The sequence below is a fragment of the Echinops telfairi genome, unplaced genomic scaffold (assembly GCF_000313985.2).
Source record: "Echinops telfairi isolate 266 unplaced genomic scaffold, ASM31398v2 ScPeMD7_7459;HRSCAF=8497, whole genome shotgun sequence".
Lineage (NCBI taxonomy): Eukaryota > Metazoa > Chordata > Mammalia > Afrosoricida > Tenrecidae > Echinops > Echinops telfairi.
Window position 1 is genome coordinate 3,202,860 of NW_022111359.1, and position 11,502 is coordinate 3,214,361.

The 11,502-nt window shown below is 40.6% G+C and overlaps 1 protein-coding gene across 1 annotated transcript in view; it reads left to right on the forward strand.

Moving 5' to 3' along the window:
• Positions 1-11,300, forward strand: part of LOC101664076 (zinc finger protein 555-like) — a 21,790-nt gene extending 10,490 nt beyond the window's left edge. The window contains exons 2-4 of the mRNA XM_045300075.1: positions 6,382-6,508; positions 7,043-7,100; positions 7,498-11,300. Coding sequence (XP_045156010.1) covers positions 6,382-6,508; positions 7,043-7,100; positions 7,498-8,644 — 1,332 coding nt within the window. The 3' untranslated portion in view covers positions 8,645-11,300. The remainder of the gene's footprint in view (positions 1-6,381; positions 6,509-7,042; positions 7,101-7,497) is intronic.
• The last annotated feature ends 202 nt before the right edge of the window (positions 11,301-11,502 follow it).

An 11,502-nucleotide genomic window follows, 5' to 3' on the forward strand; every position in this document is an offset into this window, starting at 1 on the left:
ATGTGTTCTCTTGAACCCTGGACATACTGTGTTGTTTGATGTTGTTGAATTGGTCCCATCTTGTAGCAACTCTGCGCACAGCAGAAAGAAACACTGCTGGGTCATGTAACATCCTCACAATTGTTGCTATATTAAGCCCATTAAATATATTATGAGCAAATTTACAGTCCATGTTGTTGTTTTTTATTTAAATTTTTCATTGGCATATAATTCCCTTATCATACAATTCAATAGTTCAGTCATGTTATGAAGAGTTACGCAATCATCACCACAGTCAATTTTATAATATTTTCTTCTTTCTTTTACTCATTGCTGTTAGCCTCCTATTTTCCCCCAACCTCCTCTGCTATGTCCTAGGTAATTTTTTTTTTGCCATCCTCACTTTTTAAAAAATAATTTATTTTATTTTTGTTTTTTTAATCATTTTATTGGGGGCTCATACAACTCTTATCACAATCCATAAATACATAAATTGTGTAAAGCACATCTGTACATTCGTTGCCCTCATCATTCTCAAAACATTTGCTCTACACCCAAGTCCCTGGCATCAGCTTCATTTTTCCCCTCCCTCCCAGCTTACCCCTCCCCCCCATGAACCCATGATAATTTATAATTATTTTGTCATATCTTACACTGTCCGCCATCTCTCTTCACCCATTTTTCTGTTGTCCATCCCCCAGGGAGGAAGTTATATGTAGATCCTTGTAATCGGTTCCCCTCCCTAGGTAATTATTAATCCAGTTACTTACTCTATAGATTTACGTATCCTGGATTTCATCTGCAGAAAAAACATACAAAATTAGGAGACAGAAAAAGACAACAGCAATGCTAAATTATAAGGGGAAAGACTTCTTTTCAAATTGAAAAGAAAGCTTAAAATACTTAAAACTAGAACAAATTCAAAATGGGTCAAAAAGGAGATCAAATGATAAAGTTATATTTTAACTGAACTGCATCAGCCATAATTGAATTTACAATGTTTTCTATCTGATAGTAGGCTATTCATGTCTCGACTATGATCAGATGCTTAATCCTCGTGGGGGTCCTGCAATTGGATGCTGAGTTTCCACTGTTATCCATAGAACTGGGTGTTCAGAATTTAAGTTCTGATACCATTCCCTTCTCTGAATTTGGATTTTATTATTTAGAATACTTGGATCACACAGCTTATTGAGCTGCTTCTGTGTAGACTTAAGTTGCTGCTTCACTTACATAGCTCTGTTTTGAGACAAGACTTTAAGACCCCAGGCATTCTTCCTGACAGCCAGGCACCATCTGACCTCTTCACCACATTTTGCTACAGCACACATATTGTCAGTGATCTCTCTATCAGGGCATATATTGAGTAGGGCCATGTCATAAGAACTAATTGTTGTTAGATTAGGGCTAGGATTAAATATGAGCCCAAAGTCCATTCATATATCTTTGGTTTACATGTGTCCTTGGTTCATTTTAGAGACACCATTATTATTTTATTGGATAACATTAAAAATCATCTCCATGGGGCTTAAGGTATCAGTATCAGTAGTTTACCCAGTGGTATAGAATTTAGAACATTGTTAATAAAAGGAAATTATACATGTAACAGGCCAGCTTTCTAGACCACACTATGTGAATTGTTGATTTGTACAGATTCAACACTTATGTGACTAGTTACACAAATAGTGAGGGCTGAGGACAGGGAGCAACTTTTAATACCACTCATGTACAAAGGCAGAACCATGCCTGTTAGACAGACGTGTCATAGAAAAGGAAAGGGAGCATGAAAATAGTAAGCACGTGGCAGTCCCAGGCCGCCCTACATGGGACCTCCTCAAAGGGAGAGATGTGAACCGAACTCAGTCAGATGACCTTGGGATAGTGAATTTCCAAATCCGATCTTTACTGGGTGGCCTGTGAAAAGTGTTGTGCATCTCAAAAGGACAGAGTCTAAAGTCCTACTTATCTATGGCCTGGGTCACCAAAGTCTGTGTAAAAACTACGTCCAAAATGTCCAATTAAGACACTTCACTCAGCATCATGGTTTCTGGGTCTACTCATGTTATGAAGTTTTGTGGTTTCGTCACTGTAGTTGTAGGGATGCATGGTATTCCATTCACCGCTTGGCTGTCAGTGTGTTGGACTGTGGTGGCTTCTGTGATGCTGGAAGCTCTGTCAGTGGTATTTCGAATGCCAGCAGGATCGCCCAAAGGGAACAGGTTTCAGTGGAGCTTCCAGACTCAGAACAGACAACGAAGGACTGGGTTCCCACCTCAGTGGAAGGAGTCACTGAAAACCGTCTGCATAGCTTTGCAGTGTTGTCAGATCCTGAGGCCTACAAAATGGACGCAGAACCTTGAGGATGGGCCCCTCAGGCCGGAGGGCACTCGGAATGTGGCCGAGGAAGAGCTGCTTTCTTAGAGTGGAGTCAACCATGACTTGAGTCCGGTAAAGCCTGTGGGAGTGGAGCCTTTGGGATCTTCATTTGCTCATGGGGCAGGACCTGAGGTAAGGCGAAAAAGCTGCAAATGATCAGATCTTGGAATGTGTGCGAAGTATGAATCTAGGAAAGTAGGAAGTCATCAAAAATGAAATGAATGCATAAAGATCAATATCCTAGGCATTTGTGAGCTGAAAGTGATGGGTATTGGCTATTTTGAATCAGAAAATAAAATGATTTACTATGCTGGAAATAGCAATCAAAAGGACTGGTGTGACATTATCAAACAGGACATTGCAAACTCAATTATTAAGTACAGTGCTGTCTGTGATAGAATTACACCTATCTACCTTCAAGGAAATCTAATAAATACATCTATTCAAATTTATGTGCTAATCAAAAAAGCTGGTGAGGAAAGAAATTAAAGAATTCCATCAGGGACTTCAGTCTGCTAATGGTTGGAACTTGGAATGTATGAATTATGAATGTAGTAAAATTGGAAGTTGTCAGAGGGATCTTGGCTCAAAGCAGAGTATGTGAGTCTGGGTAGACTAGAGAAACAAACTCCTGGACACTCATATGTATATAGAAAAGAGCTTTATATAAAGAGTAATTGTACATTAACAAAACATTCCAGCCCAGTCCAGATCGAGTCCATAAGTCCAATATTAGCCCATATGTCCAATACTAGTCCATAAATTCCCTCTTTAGACTCACGCAGCCATGCAATAATGCCAAATGCAGGAAGATCACAGGCCAGTAGGTGGAAAGTCTTGTAGATCCAGTGGCGGTATAAGCATCTTAGCACTGGCAGGGGTCTTCACGTGCTCCTACAGTTCCCAGGGCTCTGGCTGCATCAGCACAGCTCCATGTGGCTTGTCTCGGGAATGTCTCCCATGGAGTGAGTATGTGTCCCACCTCCAGTGAGCCTTTTATCTTCTTGGTGCCTCCAAATGAGCTTGAAGAGCTCCAAATCATCAAGCTGCGACTGCTTGATGGACTAACGTCCACCCTTTCACTCTTAAGTCTCAAATGGACAACAGATTATGTAACTACCCTACAGAGAATACCAGAAAGATGTTAACTTGTGTTTCATTGACTATGCTCAGGCATTCGACTGTGTGGAGACCATAATAAACTGTGGATAACCTTGAGATGAATGGGAATTCCAGAACACTTCATTGTGCTCATTCAGAACTTGTCCATGCATCAAGAGATGGTGTGAGAACAGAACAAGGGGATGCTGCATGATTTACAATCAGGAAAGGTGTGCATCAGGCTTGTATCCTCTCACCATAGCTGTTCAATCTACATGCTGAGCAAATCATCAGAGAAGCTGGGATATATGTGAAAGAACTGGAGGCAAGAACGGGACACGAGTGTTGTTTATTGGCTTTGTTTTTGGAAACGGGACCTATGGGGTTATATTCAAACTACAGGGAGATCAAAGGGAGCAGGGTGAAAGAAAATTAGAATAGCCTCATGGAGGGAGGTTAGAGCTGCAGCCTAGGCTAAAGCCAGAGAGCCAGCCAGTCTAGAGAGCACGGAGGAGACAAACTGCAGAGGGGCAGACAGCAGAAAGGGGTAGCAGAGAGAAGACACAGTAGGGCAGAGACCAGCCATGGGATGCAGAAAGGGCAGAAGTGGGATGAGAGTGAGACAAAGAAAGCACGTCCTAATGTACTTTTTGGGACAGTCAATCATTAAGTTTGGAAGGGTCCCACGCATCTTCCTGATTGGGAAGTTTGAATGAGGCGGGGCAACGTAGCCTTTTATGCGCACAGGGACCCTCTAGCATGCAGGAAGAAGGGAGGGGCGGCAGGGGAAAGAGACACTTGTAAATAGTTGGAAGCTGCCCCGCTGTACTTATTAATATGAAGAGTGTATCACGATTGGTGGAAAGCTTATTAATAACCTGCGGTATACAGATGACACAACCTTGCATGCTGAAAGTGAGGAGGAATTGAAGTACTTGCTGATAGTGATCAAGGATTGTAGCCTTCAGAATGGGTTATATCTCAATATAAGGAAGACCAAAATCCTCACACTGGACCAATAGGTAACACCATGATAAATGAAGAAAAGGTCAAAGATTTTGTCTTACTTGGATCCACAATGCTCATGGGAAGTGAAGAAATAAAACGATATATTACATTAGGTAAATCTGCTGCACAAGGACTCTTTAGAATATTGAAGAGCGAGGACGTTACTTTGAGGACTAAGGTGCACCTGACCTAACCTATGGTATTCTCTATTGCATCATATGCATGTTAAAATTGGACATTGAATAATACAAGGATCTACATATAATCTCCTCTCTGAGGGACGGACAACAGAAAAGTGGGTGAAGGGAGACGGCGGACAGTGTAAGATAGGACAAAACAATAATCATTTATAAATTATCAAGGGTTCATGAGGGAGGAGGAAGCGGGGAAGGAGGGGGAAAATGAGGAGCTGATACCAAGGGCTCAAGTAGATAGCAAATGTTTTGAGAATGATAGTGGCAACAAATGTACAAAAGGAAGACAGTAGAAGTGATACATTTGAACTGTGGTGCTGGAGGAGAATATTGAAAGTACCATGGACTGCCAAAAGGACAGACTACTCTTTATTGGAAGAAGTGAGGCCAGAGTGCTTCTTGGAGGCAAAGATGGCGAGACTTCATCTTACATACTTTGGACATGTTATCAGGAGAGACCAGACCCCGGAGAAGGTCATCATGTTTGGTAAAGTGGAGGGGTGGCGAAAAAGAAGGCCAGCGACAAGATGGATTGACACAGTGGGTACATCAAAGGGCTCAGGTATGGGAACAATTGTGAGGATGGCCCAGGGCTGTGTAGTGTTTCCTTCTGTCGTGCATAAGGTCCCTCTGGGTCATAGCCAACTGGATGGCACCAAACAACATCATTATCATCATAGTAGGTATAAGGTGTTATCTCTTTGTTGTCTTGATTTGGGCATTTCACGGATGACTAGTGATCATGAACCTTTTTTCCATGTGTTTATTAGCCACTTGAGTGTCATTTTTGGTGAACTGTCTGGTCATGTCTTTTGCCTACTGTTGAACTAGATTTATTTTTCCTTATTGAAGTGTTGCATCATTCTATAGATTTTAGTAATTAGTCCCTTGTTAAAGCTACCCATTTGTGGTATTTCTGTTATAGTAGCACAACTAACACAAGGGGAAGAGCTAAAATAGTTTTGTCACAGGTACTTGTGATCTTAAAATGGATAGAGTTGCTTCGTTTGTGTATGCTCTGGACTCTTCTGATAAAAAAGACTTGAAGTAGTCTCAATAAAAATGTAAAGGCAGGTTCCATGTGTTAGTAGTGCTGGGTGTGTTAGTCTAGGATGACTAGAGAAACAAATCCAGAGACATTCATATGTGTATAAGAAAGAGCTTTGTATTCAAGAGCAATTGGAAATTTTAAAAAAAAAGCCCAGTCCAGATCAAGTCCATAAGTCCGATATTAGCCCATATGTCTGATACCAATCTATAAATTCCTCTTCAGACTCACGCAACACATGCAGTGATGCCAAATGCAGGAAGATTATGGCAGAAAGTCTTGTGGATCCAGTGGCAGTGGACGCATCTCAGCACGGCGGGGGTCTCCATGCGGCTCCTTCAACTCCAGGGCGCTAGCGTAGCTCTGTGTTTGTCCGTAGGAATGTCGTGTAAGGAGTCTCTGTGTCCTGCCTCCAGCCAGGCCTCCAATGAGGTCATCAAGTTGCAACTGGATTGACAGGCTAAAATCTACCCCTTCACTCTTAAGTCTCAAATTGACAACAGATTACCGAACTACCACAGTGGGTGTAGACATAGAGTGATTGGTCTGATGTCTGGGTAATATAGCAGATGTTAGGAGACCCATATTTTTGTTTGAACTGCTTGTGGAATTACTTCAGTGCCCAGTTCTATCAGTTTCACCCATCCTCCACCACACTAATATCATTTGTTTTAGGAGTCTGTGATGTTTGAGGATGTGGCTGTGGAGTTCACTGTGGAAGAATGGGCTTTGTTGGATCCTGCTCAAAGGAAGCTCTATAAAGATGTGATGCTGGAAACCTTTAGAAACTTGGCATCAGTAGGTAAGAATGGCATTACTCTTTCACTTCACTATTGATATAGCAAATATCTCTTGCTCATCTAGACTGTTCCAAGATTTGTAATGTGGAAGGGGAAATACACTGGTAAAGGGGATTGACATGGTCACCACGTTATAGAGCTGGAGTCCAATGATTTCTCCATGACTATCTATGCATTAAACTGAGTTTTTCCTTTTGTCATGGTTAAAAGGCTTGAAATTCCTTTGTTATCATTAGTGTGCATTTAGATTTCACAGCCCTAGAGACATTTGTTTTTGGAAACTTTGAGGGAATTTTCTTGTGTTTATTAAGTTATTTTCCATTTTGATCTGTCATCAATAACTTCTTTAAACACAAAAATTTCTTAAAATATTTGACACAATTTTCCTTTTCTTTGTAAGATTTGTGCACTTTTTGATTTCAGTCGATGAGACTCTATGTAAGGTTAGTGGGCCAGGATATTTCTGGGGCAAAACATACTGAAGCAACATAGAATACCAGTGTTCATAAGAAATGATTCTTATGCTTCCATTTTAGGAAAAAGCTCAGAAGACCTTAGCATTGAAGGTCAGCACAACCATGGGAGGACCGTGAGGTGAGTTGCACTCGTAGGAGAAAGCAGTGTCCCAGGAGAGAACCTTAATTTGTCATGAAATTTTAAAAGCAGATAAACAAAAACTCAACCCTATCCTAGCTTTACCTATCTGTAATAAGTTTTCACAAAAAAGTTTTCATTAAATGTGACTTAGACACTGAGTATCTAAAATATAATTCATCTGGGAGCAGTTACTAAAACCCACATTTAAGACATATTGTTTTAATAAGGCTGTGGTCCAACCTTCTTCCAGAGATTCCAGACGTATTCCCCTTTTATACCATTCACAGAGCCTGAAACCTTCACTGAAAATTATAAAAATGTAATCTTAGTGGTTATCAATAAATGTTAAAAGTCATTTATATACCATTAATAAAATTGTTCTCATTTTTAACAGAAATCATATGGTTGAGAGACTCTCTGAAAGCACTGAACCTAATCAATGTGGAGCAACCTCTTACCAGATTGCAAATCTTAGTCTGTACAAGAGCACACCTGCTGGACTGAATCTATATGATAGCAGTGAGTGTGGAAATATCTTCCTGCATCGTTCCTCTCTTAGAAAGGCGCAACCCAGAGTTCATACGGGACATAAGCCACATCAATGTCAGGAATGTGGGAAGGCCTTTAGTTGCCCATCCTACCTGAGAACACATATGAGAAGTCACAGTGGGGAAAAACCTTATGCGTGCCAATTATGTGGGAAAGCCTTCAGTTATCTCCATTCTTATCGAAGGCATGAAAAGACCCATAGTAAAGAGAAACCCTATGAATGTAAAGAATGTGGGAAAGCCTTTAAGTGGCCTTTATCCTTACAGACACATATGAGTACACACACTGGTGAGAAACCCTATGAATGTAAGCAGTGTGGGAAAACCTTCAAATGGTCCTTATCCCTACGAACACATATGAGCACACACACTGGAGAGAAACCTTACGAATGTAAGCAGTGTGGGAAAGCTTTCATTTGGCCTACGTCATTATGTACACATAGGAGAACACAGTGTGGAGAAAAGCCCTATGAATGTGAGCAGTGTGGGAAAACCTTCAGTTGGGCCATATCCTTCCAAAGGCATGTGAGAGTGCACACTGGAGAGACACCGTATGAATGCAATCAATGTGGGAAAACCTTCAAATGGCCCATCTCTTTACGGACACACATGACTACACATACTGGAGAGAAACCCCATCAATGTAAGCAGTGCGGGAAAGCTTTCAGTCAAATCTCACATCTTCGAGAACATGTGAGAATGCACACTGGAGAGAAACATTATGAATGTAAGGAATGTGGTAAAGCCTTCAAGTGGTCATCCTCTTTGCTGAAACATACAAGAATGCACAGTGGAGAGAAACCCTATGCATGTGAACAGTGTGGGAAAACCTTTAAATGGCCATTATCCTTACGAACACACATGAGCACACACACTGGAGAGAAACCCTATGAATGTAAGCAGTGTGGGAAAGCTTTCATTTGGCCCACGTCATTACATACACATAGGCGAACACAGTGTGTAGAGAAACCCTATGAATTAATTGTACTATAAGTAAGCAGCTACTGAAACAGTGAACCTCTGGTATTTTTTTGGATTTTCTTACTACTGTTGAGTAGTTGATACTGGCTGTCTATTATATTCATTCTACTCTTAGTGAGAAAATCTGATCTCTCTCTCTTTCCCCTCCCAGTACTGCCAGTGTATTTATTATCCTTGCTAGTGAAGAGTTGGCAGAAATTTGTCATTAGGCAAAGCCCTTCTAAAAGTAGAATATGAAGTGAATTGTATTTTCAACCTTTGCCCCTTTCTTTTTGACCTTATTTTTGATTGGAAATTTTGCAGTAGGTTTTGTATTTAGACACCTGCTATTTAATAATGAAATTTAAAGTTGGAGATGGTTCTCTTGGATTATGTTATGCCAATGTGGGTTTGTTAGAAATTACATTTACCAAAATCCTTGGCACAAACACACGGACATACCTTATGACTAACATTTCTAAACTAAGGAATGAAGGAATACTTTCAGACTACCTAAAACAGTGTTTCCCAAAGTGGGCCACACCACTCCCTGGGGTTACTAGATGGATTCAGGGAGGCTAAAAAGGCTGATACCTACACTTTAACCTGGATTATAGGCTATACTACAAAAGCTTTTAATTGTCAGCAAGTCACTGAGTAATTATTTTTTTGAAGACGAGGTGATAGGCCAAGTAAGTTTGGGAACCTATGACCTAAAAGGAAGAAATTGCCACAGCCGCAACCCAGATTTGAATTTGTAGCCTCCAAAACAGTAAGAAAATAATTTTCTGTTCTTTAAAGTCATTCATTTTCATTGCAGAATTAGATAACTATACAGAATTTGGTGCCAGAGAGTCAGGGCATTACTCTATTACATATGTATTAATACGGGAAGAGCTTTGTCACCAGGCAATGTACTTTTGTTGAGGATTTAAAAGGAAATGTTGAACCTTTTATTTGATACTGAAGAAAGGATGATTCTTTTTGCAAGGTGGCAAAGTATGCCTAAATTATGTTGACTGCTATGTGGAAAATAGAATATTTGACTGAGGAGATTACCAAGAAAAACTTTGAAAATCTAGTATGACTTCTCTTTGCTACTTAAGAGTAAAATTTGAGACGAAAGAGGTACACTGAAAAATAAAGTATACGACAAGAACCCAGAATTTCTGAAAGTTTGCAATATCCTGTTGTACAAACTTAGAAATCATGTTGTAGTACTTTTACCAAGAGCACGGCTATGCAAGCTTTTGCTAAAGACGTATAGTCTGTGACTGATAGATCTAATCAACTACCTCATCAGAATTCTGTCAGCTTAGCGTGAAAGGGATAGAGACAGCACAAAATGAAGGAAAGCCTTGTAAGTCTATGGGCAGAAGGAAACTTGATTTTGAACATGTTCTCCTCCAAGAAAAGGAAAACACCATCCCAGGTACCATTCTTCAATTAGTAGAAGCACAGGGGGACAGGGCTGCCTCGGTTTCTCAGGGTAGAATCACTGCTTCCTAGTTTCTGAGAGTAAAATTGCCTTTCAGACAAGACCGTGGGGCTGAGAGGCGGAGGTTGCCCATCAGTGGGCTAGAAGAACAGTGTTAGCTGGGCATGGTGCTTTTGGTGTCACCACTCAGCTGTCCCCAGTAAATGGGCTCCTAAAGCCAAGTGAGCAGGATGACTGTCCCATTGGGCTTAGAAAGTGACACACAGAGATAGCTAATGCTCTGAAGCTGGAGGGCAGCGCCCTTGCTCAAATATGACTGGAACACAGGTTGTTTTAAGCTCCGACAGCTAATGAAATTTGTTTTGCGGGGTTTTGAACTTACTTTGGACCTGTGACCCTTTGCTTCCTTCCAATTTCTGCCCTTGGAGTGGGAACATCTACTTTGTGCCTGTTCCACCATTGGACTTTGGAACGGGGAGGCTTTACAAGCTGACATATGGAAGAGAAATTTTGCTCTAGGATGGAGCATGCCAAGACTCTTACCCAAGCTTAGTTTAGAAAATTCAGAAGGGGGAATTTTGTATTTAGAGTTGATATTGAATGGGTTAAGACTTGTGGATGATGTAATAGGTTGCATGTGAGAAAATGATGAGTTTTTGGGAGCTGGTGGGTGGAATGTTAGAAATGTAAATGTGTCCCTGAGACATATGTGTGAAATCCTATCTCCTATACATGTGGATGCAACCCTACTTATATTAGAACTTTCTTTTTCATGTTAATAAGGCCATGTCAGTGTAGAGTGTGTCTTGAACATGGCACTTGTGATTTAGAGAGAGAACAGAATAGACATAGACATAAGCACAAACAGGTGAAGATCGATGCCACATGAAGGTACAAAGTCTACAGAATCGAGGACCACCTAGGACTGTCGAGAAGGAATGAATCCACATGGCCTGATCCTGATTGGAAGTTTAACTTCCAGAACTGTGAGGAAATAACCTCTGTTTTTGAAAACGCACTGACTTGCATTTGTGTAGTAGCAGGGCTAGACAAGTAAGACAACTGGAGAGCCTCGAAGAAGAAAAATGTAATGCGTTTCATAAGGGAAGATGGAAGCTGTCTTTTAATGACCCTCAAAGCCTCCAAAAGGCCATTTCCTTTTTGCATATACCTAGAATTCCAGCACTTGCTAGGGAGGAGGAAAAAATTGTAGCACCTTATGTTTTAAGGAATAAAGGTAATCTTTCTCCACTTTTTTCCATGTTATATTTTCACATCAAGTAATCTGCGTCTTATTTTAGCTCCCACCCATATCATCCCTATTTTCAAGCAAATTGAGGTTAATCATTCACTATGCAGAATTCTACCAAAACGCACAATGCTTATCATATAACCTATTGGTTTTGAAGATTATTCTTGCTACCATCTGAACTTGGTATTGTCAAAACAATTG